The sequence below is a fragment of the Saimiri boliviensis genome, chromosome 5 (assembly GCF_048565385.1).
Source record: "Saimiri boliviensis isolate mSaiBol1 chromosome 5, mSaiBol1.pri, whole genome shotgun sequence".
NCBI classification, from domain to species: Eukaryota; Metazoa; Chordata; class Mammalia; order Primates; family Cebidae; genus Saimiri; species Saimiri boliviensis.
Window position 1 is genome coordinate 707,263 of NC_133453.1, and position 24,466 is coordinate 731,728.

General features: G+C 43.1%; 1 protein-coding gene across 4 annotated transcripts in view; it reads right to left on the reverse strand.

Moving 5' to 3' along the window:
• Window positions 1–2,760: 2,760 nt before the first annotated feature.
• SEPTIN2 (septin 2) overlaps window positions 2,761–24,466 on the reverse strand; it is a 35,468-nt gene continuing 13,762 nt past the window's right edge. For all 4 annotated transcript variants that reach the window (XM_010347291.3, XM_074398724.1, XM_039469646.2 and 1 more), the window contains 9 exons: window positions 17,102–17,188; window positions 15,048–15,171; window positions 13,704–13,838; window positions 13,431–13,548; window positions 9,049–9,150; window positions 8,242–8,387; window positions 6,753–6,836; window positions 4,873–4,930; window positions 2,761–2,863 (listed from right to left, as the gene is read on the reverse strand). In XM_010347291.3, coding sequence (XP_010345593.1) covers window positions 2,762–2,863; window positions 4,873–4,930; window positions 6,753–6,836; window positions 8,242–8,387; window positions 9,049–9,150; window positions 13,431–13,548; window positions 13,704–13,838; window positions 15,048–15,171; window positions 17,102–17,188 — 956 coding nt within the window. In that variant the 3' untranslated portion in view covers window position 2,761. The remainder of the gene's footprint in view (window positions 2,864–4,872; window positions 4,931–6,752; window positions 6,837–8,241; window positions 8,388–9,048; window positions 9,151–13,430; window positions 13,549–13,703; window positions 13,839–15,047; window positions 15,172–17,101; window positions 17,189–24,466) is intronic.

The window sequence follows — 24,466 nt, forward strand, 5'->3', positions numbered from 1 at the left end:
TTTATGACAAACCACAGCCAGTATCATACTGAATGGGCAAAAACTGGAAGCATTCCCTTTGAAAACTGGCACTAGACAAGGATGCCCTCTCTCACCACTCCTATTCGACACAGTATTGGAAGTTCTGGCCAGGGCAATCAGGCAAGAGAAAGAATAAAGGGTATTCAAATAGGTAAAGAGGAAGTTAAATTGTGTCTATTTGCAGACGACATGATTGCATATTTAGAAGACCCCATTGTCGGCCAGGTGCAGTGGCTCACGCCTTTAATTCCAGCACTTTGGGAGGCCGAGGCAAGTGGATCACGAGGTCAAGAGATCGAGACCATCCCCGTCAACATGGTGAAACCCCGTCTCTACTAAAAATACAAAAAATTAGCTGGGCATGGTGGTGCGTGCCTGTAATCCCAGCTACTCAGGAGGCTGAGGCAGGAGAATTACCTGAACCCAGGAGGCGGAGGTTGCGGTGAGCCGAGTTGGTGCCATTGCACTCCAGCCTGGGGTAACAAGAGGGAAACTCTGTCTCAAAAGAAAAAAAAAAAAAAAAAAAAAAAAGAAGACCCCATTGTCTCAGCCCAAAATCTCCTTATAAACAACTTCAGCAAAGTCTCAGGATACAAAATCAATGTGCAAAAATCAAAAGCATTCCTATACACCAATAACAAAGAGCCAAATCATGAGTGAGCTCCCATTCACAACTGCTACAAAGAGAATTAAATACCTAAGAATACAACTTCCAAGGGATGTGAAGGACCTCTTCAAGGAGAGCTATAAACCACTGCTCAAGGAAATGAGAGGACACAAACAAATGCTCGTGATTAGGAAGAATCAATATCGTGAAAATGGCCATACTGCCCAAAGTTATCTATAGATTCAATGCTATCTCCATCAAGCTACCACTGACTTTCTTCTCAGAACTGGAAAAAACCACCTAAAATTGCATATGGAATCAAAAAAGAGCCCATGTAGCCAAGACAATTCTAAGCAAAACAAACAGACAAACAAACAAACAAACAAAAAACAAAGTTGGAGGCATCAGGCTACCTAACTTCAAACTATGCTACAAGGCTACAGTAACCGAAACAGCATGGTACCAATGGAACACAACCGAGGCCTCAGAAATAAGGCCACACACCTACAACCATCTTATCTTTGACAAACCTGACAAAAGCAATGGGGAAAGGATCCCCTATTTAATAAATGGTGTTTGGAAAAGTGGCTAGCCATATGCAGAAAGCTGAAACTGGGTCCCTTCCTTACACCTCACAAAAATCAAATCAAGATGGATTAAAGATTTAAACATAAGACCTAAAACCATAAAAATCCTAGAAGAAAACCTAGGCAATACCTTACAGGACACAGGCATAGGCAAGGACTTCATGACCAAAACACCAAAAGCACTGGCAACGAAAGTCAAAATAGACAAATGGGATCTAAATAAACTGAAGAGCTTCTGCACAGCAAAAGAAACTATCATCAGAGTGAACCAGCAACCTACAGAACGGGAGAAAATGTTTGCAGTCTACCCATCTGACAAAGGCCTCATATCCAGAATCTATAAAGAACTTAAATTTATTGGAAAAAATAACCCCATCAAAAAGTGGGCAAAGGATATGAACAGACACTTCTCAAAAGGAGATATTTATGCAGCCAACAAACATATGAAAAAATGCTCATCATCACTGGTCATTAGAGAAATGCAAATCAAAACTACATTGAGATACCATCTCATGCCAGTTAGAATGGCGATCATTAAAAAGTCGGGAGACAATGGATGCTGGAGAGGATGTGGAGAAATAGGAATGCTTTTACACTGTTGGTGGGAGTGTAAATTAGTTCACTCATTGTGGAAGACAGAGTGGCAATTCCTAAAGCCTCTAGAACTAGAAACACCATTTGACCCAGCAATCCCATTACAATTCTTTGGGTATATATCCAAAGAATTATAAATTCTCTATTACAAAGACACATGCACACGTATGTTTACTGCAGCACTGTTCACAATAGCAAAGCCTTGGAACCAACCCAAATGCCCATCAATGGTAGACTGGATAAAGAAAATGTGGCACATATACACCATAGAATACTATGCAGCCATAATAAAGGATGAGTTCGCATCCTTTGCAGAGATGTGGATGAAGCAGGAAACCATCATCCTTAACAAACTAACACAGGAACAGAAAACCAAACCCCGCATGTTCTCACTCCTAAGTGGGAGTTGAACAATGTGAACACATGGACACAGGGAGGAGAGCATCACACACCAGGGACTGTTGGGAGGTTGGGTGGGGGGCCAGGGAAGGGACAGTAGTAGGAGAAATACCTAATGTAGATGACAGGGTGGCAGATACGGCCAACCACCATGGCATGTGTATACCTACATAACAAACCTGCATGTTCTGCACATGTACTACAGAACTTAAAAGTACAATTTTAAAAAGAGAAAAATACGAAAAATCTTTACTAGAAAGTAGTTGGCAAAGCAGTGGCTTCTGTTCTTTAGGAGCAAACCTATCTTGTTTAAGACTAATGATGGAGTGAATGACAATTTCAAAATGCAAAACATTAATAAGGCTTAAGGAGGAGCCTGTCATATTTCACACAATATAATGCTAGTTAACAACTGCCTGTCTTCCAAGCTAAGGGACACTGGGGCCTGCCTCCGACCTCCCGGTGTGCGCACATTACCTTCCACGTGGTGCCCGAGTGCCCCGCTGTCTCCGTCCCCGCCCTGCCTCCGACCTCCCGGTGTGCGCACATTACCTTACACGTGGTGCCCGAGCGCCCCGCTGTCTCCGTCCCCGCCCTGCATCTGCAGCTGCATCTGCGCCTGCATCCTGGCGATCATCTCCTGCATGCGGCGGAGCTGTGAACACAGTACAGGTTGGACACATCATAGGTTTTTGCAGTTTGCTGTCTCAACATCATTTCTGGGTGTTCTGTGATTCCTAAAATTTCAACTTCTACACTTTCCCAAAACATGACCTAGTTATTATAGAAATGCTTCTTACCAATCAATAATAAGAGCTATTTATGATAAACCCATAGCCAATATCACACTAAATAGGCAAAAACTGGAAGCATTCCCTTTGAAAACTGGCACAAGGGAAGGATGCCCTCTCTCACCACTCCTATTTCATATCCCTAAAAGAACCAATAGCTAAAGAGAAAACCAAGTAAATGATATGAATATCCAACCCAAATAGAAAAGAAATTCTCAGTAAACAGTAACAATAACCAAAGAAAGATAAGACAATATGAGAAATTTTCTAACCTTAAATAGGGGGAAAGACACCGATGACGGTGGGAAATGCAAAGTAAAGGGGAATGGGAATTAATCAGCTTTTCTGGAGGGCAATGAAGGCCTCCCAATAAAAATAATGTGGCTGGGCGCGGTGGCTCACGCCTGTAATCCCAGCACTTTGGGAGGCCGAGGCGGGTGGATCACGAGGTCAAGAGATTGAGACCATCCTGGTCAACATGGTGAAACCCCGACTCTACTAAAAATACAAAAAATTAGCTGGGCATGGTGGCGTGTGCCTGTAATCCCAGCTACTCGGGAGGCTGAGGCAGGAGAATTGCCTGAACCCAGGAGGCGGAGGTTGCGGTGAGCCGAGATCGCGCCATTGCACTCCAGCCTGGGTAACAAGAGCGAAACTCTGTCTCAAAAAAAAAAAAAAAAAAAAAAAAAAAAAAGTATATGTGTATACATATATGTTATTTATTTATTTATTTAAATTTCCCCTTGCATGTCACATACATATATTTTTTTAACTTGATGGGATCTTGATTTTTTGCCCAGGCTAGACTGCAGTGGAACAATCATAGCTCACTGTATCCTCAAACTCCTGGGCTCAGGGGATCCTTCTGCCTCAGCCTCCCAAGTAGCTGGGACGACAGGTGTGTAACACCATGCATGGTTAATTATTTTGTAATTTTTTTTGTAGAGACGGGGTCTCACTCTGTTGCCCTAGCTGGTCTTGAACTCCTGGCATCAATTGATCCTCCTGCCTCAGCCTCCTACAGTGCTGAGACTACAAGTATGCACAGTGCCCGTCCAAAAATCGTGAATGTTAATTCATCTTTATCCTTATCATTATGATTTATGTGTTCAAAAATGCCTCCAGGAAAGTATGATAAATTTTCTTCAGGTAACTTTGTGGTTATTTTGAACATCTAAATATTTCATCAATACTGAATTAATTTGACCAAAGAAGCATTTTCTTTTTGTTTCCAAAAGGCTGGCCCTTTATGATCCTACTGTTTACCGAATAATGTGTTTGCCTTCCAAAACTCCAGCAAATCTGAATGCCACCTTTACAACAGAGCATATTTCCATATTTATGCTCTACTTACAAAAATCAGTGACATTACTGAATTGCCTCCAAAATGTTTCAGGTAAATATGTGAACCATGATGTACGTTATGTATGTATGTACATTATATATAGATGGATATATACAGTAATAAAAGTCACACATATCCTCCTCAACAAATTGAAAAAGAAAAACTATTACCAATGACATTTATGGATGAAAAAGGAATTGCTTTAGTCATAAGAATAGTACTTTTGGCCGGGTGCGGTGGCTCATGTCTTTAATCTGAGCACTTTGGGAGGCCAAGGTGGGCAGATCATCTGAGGTCAGGAGTTTAAGACCAGCCTGGCCAACATGGTGAAACCTCGTCTTTATTAAAAATACAAAAACTAGCCAGGCATGTAATCCCAGCTACTTGGGAGGCTGAGGCAGGAGAATCGCTTGAACCCAGGAGGCGGAGGTTGTAGTGAGCCGAGATCGCGCCACTGCACTCCAGCCAGGACAACAGAGCAAAACTCTGTCTCCAAAAAAAAAAAAAGTACTTTTCTACTTAACTTACCTCAGCTTCCTTTTCCAGCAAGATCTGATCTTTATTCATGTCCTCGTTCTCCACTTTCCTAAGAATTTAAAGAAATCAGAATTATAACACTGTTAACAAATAGTTATTTCTGATCCCCTGCCCCCAAAATTCTACTTTAAAATTTAAAATGACATGTATTTATCATTTTTCTTTCTTTTTTTTTTTTTTTCATTTTAAATTGAGATAGTGTCTTGCTCTGTTGTCCAGGCTGGAGCGCAGTAACATGATCACAGCTCACTGCAACCTCCACCTCCTAGGTTCAAGCAATTCTCCCACCTTAGCCTACCAGGTAGCTGGGACAACAGGCGCATGCTGCCATGCCCGGCTAATTTTTTTTTATGTTTAGTAGACAACAGGTTTCACCATGTTGGCCAGGCTGGTCTGGAACCCCTGGCCTCAAGTAATCTGCTTGCCCTGGAGTCCCAAAGTGCTGAGAATACAGGCATGAGCCACCGCACTGGGCCTATCATTTTTCTAATTAAATATATAATGAATAAAAAGGGAACAAAAAGATTAAAAAAAAAAAAACAGGACAAATAATACTAAATGGAACATTCAAGAGACTAATTTTCTTAGTCTAAGCTTGAGTGACAACACTTGCTTTTACCCACTCAAAAAAACAGGTATTATTGGCCAGGCACAGTGGCTCACACCTATAACCCCAGCCCTGTGGGAGTCTGAGGTGGGTCGATTACGAGGCCAGGAGATTGAGACTATCCTGGCCAACATGGTGAAAACCTGTCTCTACTAAAAATACAAAACTTAGCAGGGCGTGGTGGCAGGCTGTAGTCTCAGCTACTCAGGAAGCCGAGGCAGGAGAACCGCTAGAACCAGGGAGTCGGGGGTTGCAGTGAGCCGAGGTTACGCCACTGCACTCCAGCCTGGGTGACAGACTGGGACTCCATCTCAAAAAAAAAAAAAAAGAAAAAGAAAATAGGTATTATCTGAAAAATTTGCTTTAAGTTATTCTTTATGAACACAAACGTAGTCACCGTACTTCAGGAAGGAGCAGAGGGATGCACCACCACACCCGGCTAATTTAAAATAATGTTATAGAGGTGAGGTCTCCCTATGTTGCCAGGGCTGGTCTCAAACTTCTGGGCTCAAGTGATCCACATGCCTTGGCCTCCAAGAAAACTTATATAAAAACGTATTAGAATGATAAAAAAGAAAATGTGAGTGAGGGTGGCTGTAGGACTTTGCGAAGATTGAAGCACTGGCTGCTTGGAAGCCGCTCATCCTGGCCTCGCCCGTCACTCGGGCGCTGCAGTTTCTTACTGGCACAAGTTTGTACCCATACAGAGAGTGATGCTTTTGAAGACGTACTCGACACAAGCCTCTGGCTTTTCCGTCTAAAGTTTTTGTTTGCTTGTTTCGAGACACGGTCTTGTTCTATTGCCCAGACAAAGTACAGTGGTGCAATTATGGCTCACTGCATCTCCCAGGCTCAACTGCTCCTCCCAGCTCAGCTTCCCAAGTAGCTGGTATGTGCCACCGTGCCCGGCTACATTAAATTTTTAAAAATTTTTGTACACATGGGATTTCATCATGTCCATGGTCTCAAAACTCCTGAGCTCAAGCAATCTACCTGCCTTGGTTGCCCAAGGTGCTAGGATTACAGGCATCAGCCACCATGCTGGCCTCAAGATTTTATGTGGACATCATTAAGTGCACTTTTTCTTTAAAAGGCTAAAAGATCATAATTTGATTACATTAACAGCTCTCGTATAAATAACTTTTCCATAGAAAACCAAACCATGTTGCCAAATGGTCAAGAAGGCTGAGCTAAACGCATAGAGGAGGAGGAACATCGTGACTCAGGGTGACACAAAATTGAGGACGAGGCACAGTGTGATTACCTGCCGCCTCTCTTGAGTCTCTCAGAACGGAAGTTTTCATAATGAAGGTCCTGGGTCACCTCCTGGAGATCCTGCATGTGGGTGCTGAAAGAGAAGAGGAATGCACCAGAATGGCCTCATGCATTTGACATTCTCATTAGAAAAAAAACCACCCATCAAGTACATGGAAGAAACAGCAGTAACTACAGTAATCTGGTAAACTGTACATAAAGCTGTTGGGATTTCAGGATGAGGAGCACAGCCGTGGAAGTGTCTATTGGGGTGTAGCTCTCCCTTTCCTCCCCAGTAAATGACATACAAACACAGGTCTGGACTGAGTCTCAAGGGGATTTCATTTCTGCCAGAGGCACAATCATTCCCATACTACAGGGAGGCAGATAAGACAGATGATAAGAGATTTTTAGGTCAACAATGTCTGAAAACAAAAGACAGAAAAGCGACAAAAACAAACAAACAAAAAGACAATGTCTGAAATAGAATACACTATTCTTAAAAGACTTACGGAAATTTAACTAGAACATTCAGGCCTCCTTGAACTTAAAATTTATATATTACTCTCATATGCGCAGAGTTAGTTAGCTTAAGCTACACAGAAGACCATGAAGCGAAGGACTAATATTCTGGATGCAAGAATATTATCAACAACTTAACTGTCCATTCATCTTATGAATCACTTTTTTTTTCCCAATTGCCTAGCTTATTCAAATACTTAAGCAGGCAAGAATGAGTAAACATTATAACACATTCCTATTTATTCAGGATCCAGGGAAATGGATGGAGACAGCAAAGGAGTGGCTCACTGTCTCACATTGTGAGAAATACACAAGTGACACTAAACCCTGTCCTTCAGCCTCTACACCCCATTCAATAACAGGGATCAGGACAGCCAAGGATGTAGCCCTGGAGGGGCTGAGTGCACTTGATCTTCTTACTCTCAATGTGCTGGGATTACAGGCATGAACCACTGTGTCTGGCAATAAAATTTATTTTTACAGGAAAAAAATGTCTATTATTGTAGTCAGATCTGTAATAATTATTAATAATAAATGGAAGACATAAAAAGCTAACCAGGGCCATCCAGTGAGTCTGACTGCAGAGCAGGATGCCGGGTGTGGCTTGGCCTGGAGCAGCAGATCAGGGTCCTACAGAACCCCGATCATTTCCTTACCAGTGCTGGGGACCTCTCAAGACCCCAGTTTAGGTCTGGTCTCCTTTTGACATCAAAGATGTAAGATCTTAGCAGGAAGGAAAGGCACTACAGGTTACAGGCCACAGGGGGAACACCTAGTTTCGTAGTGCCACAGAGGGCCCTGGGTGAGGGCTCTCAGCACCAAGCTGCAGCGGCCTCACACGACTTCTGCAATGTGAGAAGCACTGCAGATAATGAAGGTGCTGGCTGCAACTGTCTTGGGGGCCACATGTACACCCCCTTTGAAATCCATATTCTTCATGCCAAATTCTGCTAGAAGGAACACCCCAAATGTCTTACATGAGCATGGTTCTCAGCTTCAGAAAGTCATTGTGCTCTGGGTTCTCCACCTCCACAACACCCCAGGGGTAGAGGCGGCCTCTGACCTTCTTCCCTTTGGCTTCAATCAACTGATTGGATCCAACCACAGAGAATGGGATGCTAGCCTAGAAAGAGACACACAGAGTAGACAGGCTCCACGCAGGGAACCCCAGAGTTCACTGTAACACAAGAGCATCACCACCGACTTAACACGTTGCTATTTACTACATGACTTAATTGGAAAGCTGGGGGTATGTGACATTTTCTTGTAAAGCGTCAGATACTTCCCACATGGAACAAACTGTATGAAAACAAATTAAACCTACAATAACATTTCTAAGTGTGAGGTGATAGCTTTATCAGTTTTATTTTTATTTTTTAAAACTAGAGTCTCGCTCTGTCACCAGGCTGGAGTGCAGTGGCACAATCTCAGCTCGCTGCAATCTCCACCTCCTGGATTCAAGTGATTCTCCTGCCCCAGCCTCCCGAGTGGCTGGAACTACAGGTGTGCACCACCACACCCACCCAATTTTTGTATGTTTGGTGGAGATGAGATTTCATCATGTTGGCGAGGATGGTCTCAAACTCCTGGCCTCAACTGATCCATCTGCCTTGGCCTCCCAAAGTGCTGGGATTACAGGCATGAGCCACTGCGTTGAGGCCTCAAAATATATTTAAAGCAAAAATACTATCATAACTGAACATACCCAGACAATCTCTCTCATCTTAACATGGACAGCAGTAAACAGGAATTATTCATGCTGTGGATTTGAAGCCAGTTCTTACCTTGAGAAGTCTAGTTTGCTCTTTAAAATCTTCATCTTCGTCTGATTCTGCGTCAGGTAAGTGATAGATTTTGATGTTATGTTCTTCAATTTCATCCAGAATCTGACAGAATGACAAAACCAGTTCAGTTTTAGTCAACTGCATATATTATTGTAGCCAATTCTAACTCAACGTGTAAGAAATGTATCAGAATCATCCAAACGTCAATAATCAAACTACGAAAGTTATTGTCAAATAAATTTATAAAACTGCTACAAAGGCATTTATATTTGAATTTTGAGGATCCTCTGTACAGAATAAAAGTAACATTAGCAATTATGCACCACCGCCCTCAATGTACAAAGCAGTAAGACTGTTAGCACCAGCACAACTGCTAAAATGGAAATCATACCATAATCAGCCTCTCAGGAAGGACAAATACCACAGAAGAAGCTACAGGCATGAGAAGTCCCTGTAGAACAGGCAGGAGTCCTATAAGCAGAGAAGAGGGGAAGGCACCCCAGATGAAAAAAAAAAAAGGAAAAAAAAAACATCGTCAAAGGCACAAGGAGGAGGACACATAGGGTGAGTTTTGAGAGTAACAAGAAATTCAAAAGGCTGGAGTCTAAGACACCCAGCTGAAGAAGGGAACAAAAACCGGAGTTACAAAGTGGAGAGCTCCACGAGCAGCAGGCTAGCAACCTGGGGTCTGTATTTCATTCAACGGGCGGTCAGCAGCCAGCAGCCAGCAGCCAAAGCCCACAATCTGACCTATCGAGCAGGCAGTAGTGTGCGTGTGGGGCCTCCACGGGAGAAGGAACTGGGCCACAGCTGAACTATGCATTCATTCATCAGTCAATCAATTAAAACCCCAGCACTCAAATGCCCACTACATGGTGGGCACTCTAACAGGCGCCAGGCAGGCCACAGTTTTGTTTGGTCTCACGCCAGTACCTGGGGCATCAAGGGAAGAGAGAACAAAGCAATGTGAGCAGAAAGTATTCTGACCTCAAACTCTGCACTGGACCTGATCCCTGGATTTTAAGAATGGAAATCCTTCATGTGACCTAAAAAGGGCCTTTAATGATCAGAGATTTGCTCTTAGCACAATGTCTGCACTAATTCAGAACTCCAGAAAAGGCCCTCTTTTCTACATCCTTTATTCTGTAACCCGACCTTCAGTCTTTTCATAGATCCTTATTCCTAAATGGGAGGAATCATCTTATCTCTGGAAGAAACTGAGCAGTGAGAGTAACCTGCTCACCTGTCCTCACTCACGGCCCCTTTCCTGGTCTTTTATCCATCCATGCCAACCCCATCTTTTGTGCTATGCCGGCCTCATTATGAGGGAGCCTATACTTTGGAGGGGAGAAGAGTTCGGAAACATTTAGTAAGCCGACTATTTAAAAGTGGAGGAGAGGAGTCAGAAAGTGATGAACGACAGATAATTACACATTTCTCAGTCTGGGTGACTGGGAGAATTGTGGGACCATTTAAAGAGACAGGAAAGCTGGAAGGACAGGAGTTCAACAGTGAGCAAAAGACTCCTATGGGTACACGTGGTTCACAACAAGAAATAAGCTACTTGGAAGGGCAAATCTGAAGTCACAGAAATAATGTGATCAAAATAGTATTAAGAAATACTGACCTTTAAGGATCAGGGAGGAAGGTGGAAAAAAGCAGCAGACAGCAAAGCGAGCAGAGTGGCCCAGCAGCCAAGGAAGGGAAGTTTCAGGAGCAGAACTGCCAATCACACAAACCTCACAGGTGGGGCCCACATCCGAGAACTGAACTGCCGGCCAAGCCCGTGAGAGCAACTGCAGGCGCATGACAGGAAGCCTTCGTGAACAGGACGGTGGGAGGGTGGGTAACAGCTACCAGTCAGTGTCTGGCTAAAAGGAAAGGCTGCTGAAGGAAGACGCTAGGAGAGGCTGGCAGAAGGCCAGACGTTCTTTTAGACAGGGCAGAACGAGCAAACTGGCAGGCATCACGAAGAGACGGGAGAAAGCGATGATGAAAGAGGCCCAAGAAGGAAGGGATAAAAGCTCGAGGCATTTCTGTTCATCTCAGACACTGTGATCAAGCTCTAAACGTTCTGCATACAGGATTAGAGATTAGAATTAGAGCATTCCAACCCTGACACCACCCCCATTTCTACCTCAAAGAAATTTAATGTACAGAATACAAAAGGGAAAGTTCCCTTAAGTGGGAACTGCTAAATTATTTATTAGTGTAAAAACACCTACGCTTCCAGGGTTCTTCTAAAGGTACAAATACTTCCTAAAAAACCAGCAGGCACTTGAGACAATGAAGGAAAAGGCTGCCAACATGACTACATGCTGCTTAAAAACTGCTATTGAAAAAAGCACCAAGAAAAACGTGAAAACACGAATGTCAAGCCAGGAGAAATCATTGCAACGTGACAGTCAACATCTATCTGTTCAGTCAATAAAAAAGCAAGAGCCAAGCCCCTGCAACCTGAGAGAATACACTAACCGGCATCAACACCAGGATAGACACTCACTTCACCAATCAAGGAAACGCACATTAAAATGAGACACAATTTCTCAGATGAGAAACACATTACAAAAACCGGCAACATAACCAGGACAGCTAGAGGGGTGAAGAAGGGTACACTTGGGAAATGTAAATTGTTACAAACTTACTTCAGGCAAATTTAGTCATCTTTCAAAATTTTAAATGTATACTGATTTCCTAAGAATTCGTTTGGCTCACACAATTGTGGAAAGATAGATGTGTGCCGACAATTATGCAACAAAGCTATTATGTGCCAGGCTTTATTCTGAACTCTGAGAATACACAGGTCCACGAAGCAGACTCCTATCTCAGGACCTGGGTCAGGGGTCAGGAGAAGCCAAAAAATACACTGGAGAAATACTTCATGCAGTGTGTGGGGAGTGCTGCCAGCAGAGCAGGGGATGGAGATGTGAAATCTTATGTGCACCGCCAGGCTCAGTGCAGGAGTTGCCCACATGGATATCTGAGGGAAGACTGTTCCAGGCAGAGGGTATCACTAGCAAAAAGGAACAAGGGGCAACGAAACAGTAAATTTGGTAAGAGAAGAAAAGGGGCCAGAGCAAAACAAAAAGTAAGCCAAAAATTCAACAGGAAACTGAACAAGGTACAGTATATTCATATGGTGGAATGCCATGCATCCAGTAAGAATTAGGGTAGAGCTATGTATGAGAATGCTTCCAAATATTTTTAAATAGAATAATCAAATGGCAGACTAGTATTACTATGATTTCATTCTGTAAAAACAAAAACACAGGCCATGTTCCGAAGGACATATACTTAACAGCCGTTCTTTCTATGGGTAATTATAGAAATTCTTTTTTTAAATTTTCTTGGGATAGTCTTGCTCTGTCATCTAGGCTGGAATACAAACAAACTCCACCACCTGTGTTGAAGCGATTCTCTTGCCTCAGCCTCCTGAGTAGATGGGACTACAGGCACCTGCCACCACACCCGGTCAATTTTTGTAATTTTTTTTAGAGATGGAGTTTTGTCATGTTGGCCAGACTGGTCTTCAACTCCTGACCTCTGGTGATCTGCCCACCTCAGCATCCCAAAGTGTTGGGATAACAGGCGTGAGCCACCACACCCGGCCTAGGATTTCTTTTATTAAAAAACCTTTTTTTTTTTTTTTAAAGAGACAGGGTTTTGCTATATTGCTGAAGTTGGCCTCCAACTTCTGGGCTCAAGTGATCCTCCTGCCGCAGCTGCCTGGTGTACGCACCCCCCTGACCTGCTCCAGCAACTGGGATTACACGCATGTACTGGTATGTTCAGTTAGGTATTTGTATTTTTAGAGTTCAGCATGTTTCTTAAGGAGCATATAATCAGAAAAAAGGAATTTAAAAATATATAGCAGAGAATCAATGAAGAGGCTTTACAGACACACACGGAAGAGGGTCCTAAAACAGGAGCTGCTGGAGGGGAGAGACGCTTCGCTGGCTGACACCTGCTACATTCCCAAACAGAACAGAGAGCCAGTCTACTTAGACACCGCCTCGTATGGGTCATCTGCAGTAAAGTATTTAGGTAAAATAATAAACTTCATGGAGAGACCACATTTCTATATTTGAGTCATTTAACACCTATGAAATGTACTTGTGTGTTACCAACTGCTACTCATTGAGAGCATTTTAAATATAAGGAGAATTTAAAGAATAGAAATTTGGTACCTTCATGAAGGAAAAAATTAAAATTTGTAACTGTTAGGTTCTCCTTAAAAACCACCAATAAAATGCAGGAAAAATCCTCCTGCCCTGCCTCCCAACACCTGAGCAGACTGCTGAGGGTGCAAGCACTCTCCTTCCTTCATCCCCCAAGCCTCCAAATCGCACCCTGAGGGAGAGCAGGAGGCCAACCTCACTCACCCTTTTCTTCAGCCGCTCCCGTTCCTTCAGGGTGAGGGTGTCAGCTTTTGCAATGACAGGCACAATATTCACCTTGTTGTGTATTGCCTTCATGAACGCCACATCTAAGGGCTTAAGTCTAAAATTAATTTTAGAAGTGTCACTTATTTAAAAAAAATACATATAAACTTTTTTCTCTCAAATTATCTTAATTCTTATATTAAAATACAGAGTTTGGGTAACACTTACAAACCCACGTAGCAAAGCATTTCTCCACAGCAAACAATTACTTACCCATGTCCAAAAGGTGAAATGAAGTAAAAGCAACAGTGCACTCGATTATCAACGATGTGCCGCCTGTTCAAGCCGCTCTCATCATGCAGGTACCGCTCAAACTGCTCATCGATGTAGGAGATGATAGTCTTAAAACTGAAGCAGAAGCAGTCACAGTCACCACAGGGGATAAAACATGAGGTCCCGGACTTCAAAGGGAAAACAGTGCTCCACCCAAACACACATAATTTAATAATTCATTTTCAAGATGAGAACAGAAGACCGACTCCTAGATTTGGCAAATGTACGTTTCTGGAGACTATGCCAAGCCTAACTGCCCCTAAGTGCTGGGAGTCAAAAGCCTGAATGGAATGGCCTATGATGCACCTGAGAGAGGACGGGTAGGCAGGGCTTTTTTTTTTTTTTGAGAAGGAGTCTTGCTCTGTTGCCCAGGCTGGAGTGCAGTGGCACGATCTCTGCTCACTGCAACCTCTGCCGGGTTGAAGCAATTCTCCTGCCTCAGCCTCCTAAGTAGCTGGGGTTACAGGTGCGTGCCACCATGTAATCCCGTGTAATTGTATTTTTAGTAGAGATTCAGTTTGACCATGTCGGTCAGGCTGATCTTGAACTCCTGACCTTGTGATTGGCCCGATTTGGCCTCCCAACGTGCTGGGATTAAAGGCGTGAGCCACCACGCCCGACCAGAGTTGCCAATTCTTTTCGGGAGCGTGATTGTGAAGAGAGGCCAGGAACAGGATGGTGGAACATGTGGGTCAAGAACACGTTTACCTGACGTGGGAACAGCACAGCACTTTCACATCTAAGAGGGAGACATTCCCAGTGTGGGAGAGACAAGAAAACCTTCGCCCTTTCTCTAACGGTAGAAAGTTGATGCTTTGTGCTGACAGGAGTAAAACCAGGAGGGAGCTCGTACAATAAAAGTGGTATTGTTTGCCCAGGACAGGTGACAGGCTGCTCTATCTTCCACTTCTTGATTTCTTTGTGAAAACAATGCCAATGAGCAGTCATTTACAGATGCTACGACTCAGCCCTCTCTCTGACAGGCTTCATTTCCTTCCACAGAAAGAATGTACTACAGCATCCTGTTCACCAGGCACAGCTGAAATCCAGGTGTTTTACACTAGCAGTCTACGGATGGTTGGCTTTGTGATCCCAAACACTAGAGTACCAGAGAATAATTACTCTCCATAAAATTCTTAAATTATTTTAAAAATCCATATTTAACATGCTTTAAATTGTCTAGCTGTTTTATTATATACAGCTATCCCCGACTTAATCACTCATTAACACTATAAATTTAAGTAAATTAAACAAACGCAGATCGCTGCGCACAGAGGTGCATACCAGTCTCTGCAGTTGATGGCGTCACCATAGCCAGGGGTATCTACCACTGTCAGGCGAAGCTTGACCCCTCGCTCTTCAATTTCAACAGTTGAAGCCTCAATTTGGACAGTTCTTTCAATTTTCTCTAGAAGAGAAACAAACTTAATAGGGAACATAAGCAGCATGCAAAGAGGAAAGGTCACGTTAATAACATTCTTACAACAAATGACTTCAGAGTCCACCACCTCTCTGCAAGAGGTAGGTTCTCCAAAGATATCATGGGGAGTATGCAAGAATGATCCAGGGTAGTCAGAAAGCGGAATGTTAAACCTAAGATTAATGTGCTACTGGAGAAGGTTAAAAATGCAAATATTGGCCGGGCGCAGTGGCTCAAGCCTGTAATCCCAGCACTTTGGGAGGCCGAGGCGGGTAGATCACAAGGTCAAGAGATCGAGACCATCCAGGCCAACATGGTGAAACCCCATCTCTACTAAAAATATAAAAAGTTAGCCGGGCATGGTGGCGCGTGCCTGTAATCCCAGCTACTCAGGAGGCTGAGGCAGGAGAATTGCCTGAACCCAGGAGGCAGAGGTTGTGGTGAGCCGAGATCACGCCATTGCACTCCAGCCTGGGTAGTAAGAGTGAAACTCTGTCTCAAAAAAAAAAAAAAAAAATGCAAATATTAAAAATTGTAATTTCTGTTCCTGAGATAAAGAAAACAATTTACAAATTCATTTTAAAAATTGAGGTCTGGCACAGTGGCTCACACCTATAATCCCGGCACTTTGGGAGGCCGAGGCGGGTGGATCACGAGGTCAAGAGATAGAGACCATCCTGGCCAACATGGTGAAACCCCGTCTCTACTAAAAATACAAAAATTAGCCAGGCATGTTGGCAGATGCCTGTAATCCCAGCTACTCAGGAGGCTGAGGCAGGAGAATTGCCTGAACCCAGGAGGCAGAGGTTGCGGTGAGCCGAGATCGTGCCATTGTACTCCAGCCTGGGTAACAAGAACAAAACTCCGTCTCAAAATAAAAAAAAAATTTAATTCGCACTTTGGGAGGCCAAGGTGGGGGGATCACGAGGTTAAGAGACAGAGATCATCCTGGCCAACATGGTGAAACCCCTTCTCTACTAAAAATACAAAAATCAGCCAGGCATGGTGGTATGCGCCTGCAGGCCCAGCTATTAGGGAGGCTGAGGCAGGACAACTGCTTGAACCCAGGAGGTGGACGTTGCAGTGAGCCGAGATCACACCACTTTACTCTAGCCTGGCGCCTGAGCGAGACTGTTAAAAAAAAAAAAAAAAATGGGCCGGGCGCGGTGGCTCAAGCCTGTAATCCCAGCACGTTGGGAGGCCGAGGCGGGTGGATCACGAGGTCAAGAGATTGGGACCATCCTGGTCAACATGGTGAAACCCCATCTCTACTAAAAATACAAAAAATTAGCTGGGCATGGTGGCGCGTGCCTGTAATCCCAGCTACTCGGGAGGCTGAGGCAGGAGAATTGCCCGAACCCAGGAGGCAGAGGTTGCGGTGAGCCGAGATTGCGCCATTGCACTCCAGCCTGCGTACAAGAGTGAAACTCCGTCTCAAAAAAAAAAAAAAAAAAGAATTCAAAACTATTCTGAAAGAGCTACATGTTCTTGCAGCAGCCCAAGTCCCAGGCTCTCATTCAACAGGCGTTTGTGGATGCTTTCAGAAAAGCACTGTGCTGGAACTTTCTGACAGCAGATGAATTAGGTAACATCTATTTCTAGTACTCTTCTAGTTACACACCGTTTTTCATATAAAATATTCTCGCTTAATCCTCCCATCAAATGTGTAATATAGGCAGAAACTACTTAGTACATTTTACAGACTAAATAAACTCAGAGAGCACGGATCCATGGATACATGTCAAAAAAGGTCCAAGGACCTCAGTGCAGCACACCTACCCCATGTAAGTGTTTTCCTTGTGTTCAAAGCTGAACACGAACCAACAAAACACAGAGTTAAGGCATAAAATATTAATTAGGTACTCTTTAGCACCTTTCACGTAGCATTATACTCAAAATAACATAGGAATGTTTTTACCTGCAGCGCCAGGTATAACTCTTTCTGGGTAGAGATCAGTTAGGAATAGGCTGTTTATGAGAGTCGATTTGCCTAGACCTGATTCACCTTTAAATGAAAACAAAAACCTTGTCATGACCTTATCCATATGACACCATTCAATCTCTTAAGTGTTTACACAAGATCTGGGTACTGGGTTAAGTACCTCACAAACATCATTTTCTGTGTACTCATACTCCAAATATCATTGTGTTTAGTACCTATAGTACTACTATGTTTTGAGTATGATCTCTGAGGGTACTCAAAGAAACTCAGTAACTTACCCAAGGTCAGAGTACTATCCAGAGCAGGGCCATGATTTGAAGGTCTATGAGACTACAGAACTTGAATACCACATGATTAGAAACACAACTGTTCACAAATGTGAGAAATGTACTTTAGAGGCTGGTTTTTATTTTTGACAAATAGAATGCAAAGCAGGTTTTCAATGATCAGTTCTGCTAATCAGTAAACTTACCACATTTTCAGAAAACTGAACTTATCTATCCTATCATGCTTACTGAGCTGCAGGAAGGGGTGAGCAGGACAGGGCCCGTGGCCTGGTGGACTCACTTGTACACATTCGCTCGCAACCACCACTTTCTGCCACCCTGTTCGCTTCCTGCTTTAAACCCACCGTTTCCCAGCATTGGCAACTGCCACATATCAGGCAACTTTCCTGCTCACGTTGTTGAGTTCACATGACTAATTCAGGCGAGACTTGTCCACATAAGCTTTCAATGAGGTGAGAATCCCTCTTCAATTACTCTAAGTACATACTCTGAATATTTGAAATTTAACTTCGAAAAAGATGCAAAATACCAAAAATTAAATTTTACATTTGAGGGAAGCACAATTTCCATTGCTTCATTGTAGGTTATCACCTAAGTCTTAATTGTGCATGGAGAAGAGCTTCTGATCTTGGTACTATATAGTATTTGGTGCTGGACTGTCCCCTGGGCACCTTAAACCACCCTCTGTTAAGTTCTGCAAAATACAAGGAGGGAGTACACATCTGTTTTAAAAATTATTTCTGGCTCAGCACAGTGGCTCAAACCTGTAATTCCAGCACTTTCGGAGACCACGGCTAGAGGATCACTTGAGGGCAAGAACCCGAGACCAGTCTGGGCAAAACAGTGAGACCTGCCCCCAACTCTCGAAAAACCAAAACAAAGTAAAAAACCCCAAACCTTAGCCAGGTGGGGTAGCAGGTAGCTAGAGTCCCAGCTACCTGGGAGGCTACGGCAGGAGGACTGCTTGAGCCCAGGAGCCAAGAAGTTACAGCAGGCTACGACCACGCCACTGCACTTCAGTCTGGGTGGATTTGGAACGTGCGCACAAAATTAGGACTGCATTTTAAGCGAACTACAATGTTCACACATGAGAAGGACAAAACATGTGTTAAACATGCCTAAATATGAAGGTGAATATCTGACTCGATGCCTATTATCCCATTAAGTCACCCTCTGAATATACTATCCTACAGTGCCCCTCTGCATTTTTACTCCATTTAAAGGAAATTTTACCAACATTTGCTAAGCCTTTTTCGGCATGTCTGGCACAGCTCTAGACACAGAGATACAACAGAGAACAAGATGGAATGAAGTCCCTGCTCCCTGGAGCTCTGCAGCCCAGTAGGTAGAGGATAAACCAGTGCAATCCCTTTCTGACATAGGAGCAACAGCTGTGAGGAAGAGCTGAGAAAGTCATCAGAGACAGCTTTTAAAAAACCAGTTGGAATATCCCACGGGCTACTTCTAGAGAAGTAGGCAAGTTCACAAAGTAACACGCCAAATACAAACGAAAGACTACAAATGTTTGGGCAACAATCTGCAAGGGATTCTAAAATCACAAATGACTTATTCAGAGACATAAGCAGGGAACCCAGGTGGCAGACTATCCATGAGACAACTTGGTGACCACACTGCTGAGCATTGTAGTCAGAGTGATAAATTGTATTAAGTTACTATCCTGGCTACATTTATATGGGATGGTGGTTTAATGTATATGAAAAGCATGTTTAAAAATAAAACCTGTTGCTAAATATGTTAACTAATAGAAATCTAACGTAAAGATGCTTGGGTCTGAAAAAGAAGAAAGTAGGTTGTTACTGTGACCAAATTCACAGGAGGGTTACAGAGCAAGCACTAGAGGACTAACAGCTAGAGTAGGGTGTCATTCCACGTGCTCATGCGAGCATGCATGTTATGGGTGCTCCATCCTAAGGGCACAGGAGTCTGGGACGGGCAGGCCAGACCTTTGTGAGACCTTGGTGAGCTGCCTGCTCCCAGAGTCCGGCCTCACACAGCTCTCAGTGCCATCTGCTCTCGCGCACCTCTGATTGGAGTTATTTGCACGTTGGTTAAAAATTTTAAATTTCAAGAGAAATTCCCTCAGATGTGAAAGCTATTTCCTAACATTCCTGGCATAGGCTGTTTTGCAGTTTTATTTTTTTAGCCTAGATTTAAAAAAAAAAAAACTTTTTATAGGTGATGGGGAGGAAGGCAGCACATCACACTGCCATGTGTGTACCTATGCAACAATCTTGCGTATTCTTCACATGTACCCCAAAACCTAAAATGCAATTTTAAAAAATTGAAAACAAGAAAAACTTTTATGAAAATTATTTTTTTTTTTTGAGCAGAAATTTCACCTGCTATGAAAGCAGCAAAGTTTTTTTGTTTTTTGTTTTTTGTTTTTGAGACAGAGTTTCACTCGTTACCCAGGCTGGAGTGCAATGGTGCGATCTCGGCTCACCGCAACCTCCGCCTCCTGGGTTCAGGCAATTCTCCTGCCTCAGCCTCCCGAGTAGCTGGGATTACAGGCACGCGCCACCACGCCCAGCTAATGTTTTGTATTTTTAGTAGAGACTAAAAATGGGGTTTCACCATGTTGACCAGGATGATCTCGATCTCTTGACCTCGTGATCCACCCGCCTTGGCCTCCCAAAGTGCTGGGATTACAGGCGTGAGCCACCGCGTCCAGCCGCAAAGTATTTTTTAAAATGCCAGAATATAGCTATTCTCTAAAAGTAGTGACAAAAAGGACTGGAATGGGAGGTATTCAGAGTTTTAAAAATGGCATGTTTTCCCTAATTAGAAAGAAAACAGTATTAGGTATGGTGGAACCACAGTAGAAAACATACATGTAGAGTGAGAAAGTGACGCTTCATTGTACGATACTATTCTGAAATCTCACCAGGCAAATGAAGTCCACCCTCTGCAGTCCCCACTGCGGGCAACCACACCAGTCTGCTTTGTCACTACGGATCAGCTCTACTTATTCTGAAACTTAGAAACGGCATGATACAACACAGCCCGTTTTCTGTCTGGCTGCTTTTGCTTGGCAAAGTCTGAGACTCCCGCGTGTTGCTGCATCTCTGAGCACTTCGGTTGCAGTGCTCAGCAATACTCCAATGAACGGCTACACCACGATTTGTTAACCCTCTCTCTAGACACCTCTGCTGCCCCAGTTTGGGGCTGTTTTGAGCAAAGTGGCTATGAACATTCACATAAGTCTCTATGGAAAGGTTTTCACTTCTTAGGGGTAAATACATAGAAGCGGCATTGCTGGGTCTTAACCGTTAAGGAAGTACCAAACTGGTTTCCATACTGGCTGTAGCATTTTCACACACTCACTAGTAAGGGTTCCAGTTGTTTCACATCCTTGCTGACACCTGAAGCGCAGCCTTTTAGTGGATGTATGGTGGCATCTCGTAGTTTCAATGTGTATTCTCCTAATGACCAAAGACGTGGACATCTTTACGTGGGTTTACTGGCCATTTATACATCTTCTTCAGTGAAATGACTATTAAGATATTTTGCCCCCTCTTCGTAAGCGGGTCATTTGTCTTTTTGATCTGCAGATTTTTACATATTCTGGACACATCGTTTGTTAGATACGGTACTATGAATACTTTGAGTTCCTCACATTTTATTTTCCTATTGATGTCTTTTGAAGAAAGTGAACTTTTAATAACGCAAAATATACTTTTTCTTCATAATTTCTATTCTTCACATCCTAAGAAATCTGCTTACTCCAAAGTCGTAAGTTTTCTTCCCCGTTTTCTTGTAGAATTTTTAAAGCTTTATATTTAAATCTATCATTTCAGGTTAGTTTTGACAAGAGAGAGAAGCGGGAGTTGAAGTTCATTTTATTCATACATAATCATCTAGTTGCTACAGTACTGTTTGTAAAAAGACTAACCTTGCCCCCACTGAATTAACTTGGCCTTTTTCTCAAAAATAAACAAACAAACCCAAACAACTGAATATTCACGGGCCTACTTCCTGGCTGCTGCTCTGTTCGGTAGATCTGTGTAGCTACCCTTACCACATGGTCTTGATTACTGCTGTTAAAGTCTTGAAACCAGAGAGTGTAATCCTCCAACTTTACTCTTTTCTAAACTGTTTTTGCCTGTTCTAGGCCCCCTGCATTTACATTTAAACTTTAGAAACAGCTTGTTAATTTGTATTTCTAAAAGTTGGGGCCAGACGGGGTGGCTCAGGCCGGTAATCCTTGCACTTTGGGAGGCTGAGAAGGGTGGACCACCTGAAGCTAGGACTGGAGACCGGCTTTGCCACCATGGCAAAACCCCGTCTCTACTATAAACACAAACATAAGATGTGTGTGGCGGCGTGTGCCTGTAGCGTCAGCCACTTGGGAGGCTGAGGAATGCGAATCTCTTGAACCTGAAAGGCGGAGGTTGCCGAGACCCTACCATTGCCCTTTAGCCTGGATGACAAGAGCAACACTCCGTCTGGGAAAAAAAAAGCAATCAGACTGACTATATGGGACCATTTGGGGAGAAAGGGCATTTTATTAGTTCCAATCCAAGTATGGGGCAGATCTCACAACTTATTTAGGTTTCAATTTCCCTCAATGGTGATCGGTAGTTTTCACTGTATAGGCCTTGCACATTTTGTTAAATGTATCCCTAAACAATATTTTTTGTTACTATCAATGATACTGTCTTAAAAGTATTATTATTACTCTTGTTTGTGATTACTGTTTTTTTGAGATGGAGTCTCGCTGTGTCATCCAGGCTGGAGTGGAATGGCGTGACCTCAGCTCACTGAAACTTCCGCCTCCTGGGTTCCGATGATTCTCCTGCCTCAGCCTCCAGAGTGGCTGGGATTACAGGCACCCACCTCATCATGCCGGGCTAATTTTTGCATTTTTGTAGAGACTGTTTCACCACGTTGGCCAGGCTGGTCTTGAACTTCTGACCTCAGGTGATCTGCCAGCCTCAGCCTCCCAAAATGCTGGGATGACAAGTGTGAACTACCGCGCCAGGCTTGTGATTTTCTTTTAAAGTTCTTTATTTTTTGGTAGAGACAGTGTCTCCTTATGTTCCCCAGGCTAGCCTTGAACTGGCCTCCAGCAGTCCTCTTATTGGTCCATTTTTGTTTTAACAGGGTCTGACTCTTGCCACCCATGCTGAAGTGCAGTGGCATAATCTCAGCTCACTGCAACCTCCACCTCCCGAGTTCAAGTGATTCTCCTGCCTCGGCCTCCTGAGTAGCTGGGACTACAGGTGTCCGCCACCACACCCAGCTAATTTTTGTATTTTTACTAGAGACGGGGTTTTGCCATGTTGTTCAGGCTGATCTTCAACTCCTGACCTCAGGTGATCTGCCTGCTTCAGCCTCCCAAAGTGCTGGGATTACAGGCATGAGCCGCTGGACCCAACCAATTTCTACTTTGAATGTTTGACAGAATTTAGCAGTGAGGCAATATGAATGAACCTAGAGTTTTCTTTCTGGAAAGGTTTTAAAAGGCAAATTCAACTTATTTAATACATATGACTATGTGGATTTTCCAACTCCTGTTTCAGTTTTGTGTCTTTCAGGGTAATCTTTCCATGTCATCCAAGTGGTTTTCTGACAATCGGCTGTTTGTACTATTACTCAGTTATCTACTGAATGGCTACGGGAGCTGTATGATGACCATTGTTTTTGTTTGTTCTATGACGCCAGGGGCTTATAAATTTTACCAGTTTAGCTTTCTGTTTCATTTTCATTATTATTTTCCATTTCATTGTTTCCTGTTCTTTATTTTCTTTCTTCTGCTCATTAGGAGTTTAGTTTGTTCTTCATTTTCAAGTGTAAGAACTCTAATGGCTCAATTTAACCTTTCTTCTTTTAGAGTTAAGCATTTAAAATCATGTATTAATATTTCTCTTTTGACATGAATATAGCTTCATACCACAGATTTTGATGTTGTCCTTCCATTTTTCTTCAGTTTAAAATAATTCATAATGTTTCTTGTGGTCACATACATGCTCCAAGTGATTTCAACCCTATTCTGCTTATTGAGGCTGTTTAATAGTTCATCATGCAGTGAGTATCTTTGATGAATATTTCATGAGCGCTTGAAAACAACGTAGTCTGCGGTTGTTCAGTGCAGTGCTCAACATGTCACTTGGGTCACGCTGGTTGGTACTACTGAGATGAAGTTTCTCTCCTGTTGCCCAGGCCAGAGTGCAATGGCACGATCTCGGCTCACTGCAACCTCTGACTCCCAGCTTCAAGTGATTCTCCTGCCTCAGCCTCCCAAAGTGCTGGGATTGCAGGTACGAGCCACCACAATCGGCCTGGTAGTATTATCAAAACATTCCATAAACGTACTGATTTTCTATATAACTAAGAGAGAAATGTTCAAAATTTCTGTTACAGATTTATCCCCCCTAACAGATTTTGCATCGCGTTTTGGAACTGTTATCAGGTGAATACACATTTAGAATAATGCTTTTTTGAAGTGACTGATCCCTTTAATGTTATATATATATATATGTATGTATTTCGTTATCTCTGGAAACATCCCAATAGTAGACCTGAGGTCTGCTTTGTGTGTGTGTGTGTGTGTGTGTGTGTGTGTGTGAATACAGCCACTTCAGCTTTATGACTGAGGTATGCATACATTTCCGTTCTTTTATTCTTTTTGTGTTGCCCAGGCTGCAGTGCCGTGGAGCAATCTTAGCTTACTGCAACCTCTACTGCCCAGATTTTTCTATTAAGTCAATCAAGAATAAGAGAAGATTTTATTTTACCTTCACTTCTTCCTCTCTGACGTGCTCTCTTTTTTACATACATCTTAGTTTCTTACATATATCATATTCCTTCGCCCTGAAGAACTTTTATCATTTCTCAAAGGGGAGATGTACTGGCAATTAATTCTGTTTTTACTTAAAGAAGTTTTTTTTGTTTTTGTTTTGAGACAGAGTCTTTCTCTGTCGCCCCGGCTGGAGTGCAGTGGCATGACCATCTTGGCTCACTGCAATCTCTGCCTCCCAGGCTCAAGCAATTCTCCTGCCTCAGCCTCCTGAGTAGCTGGGACCACAGGTGC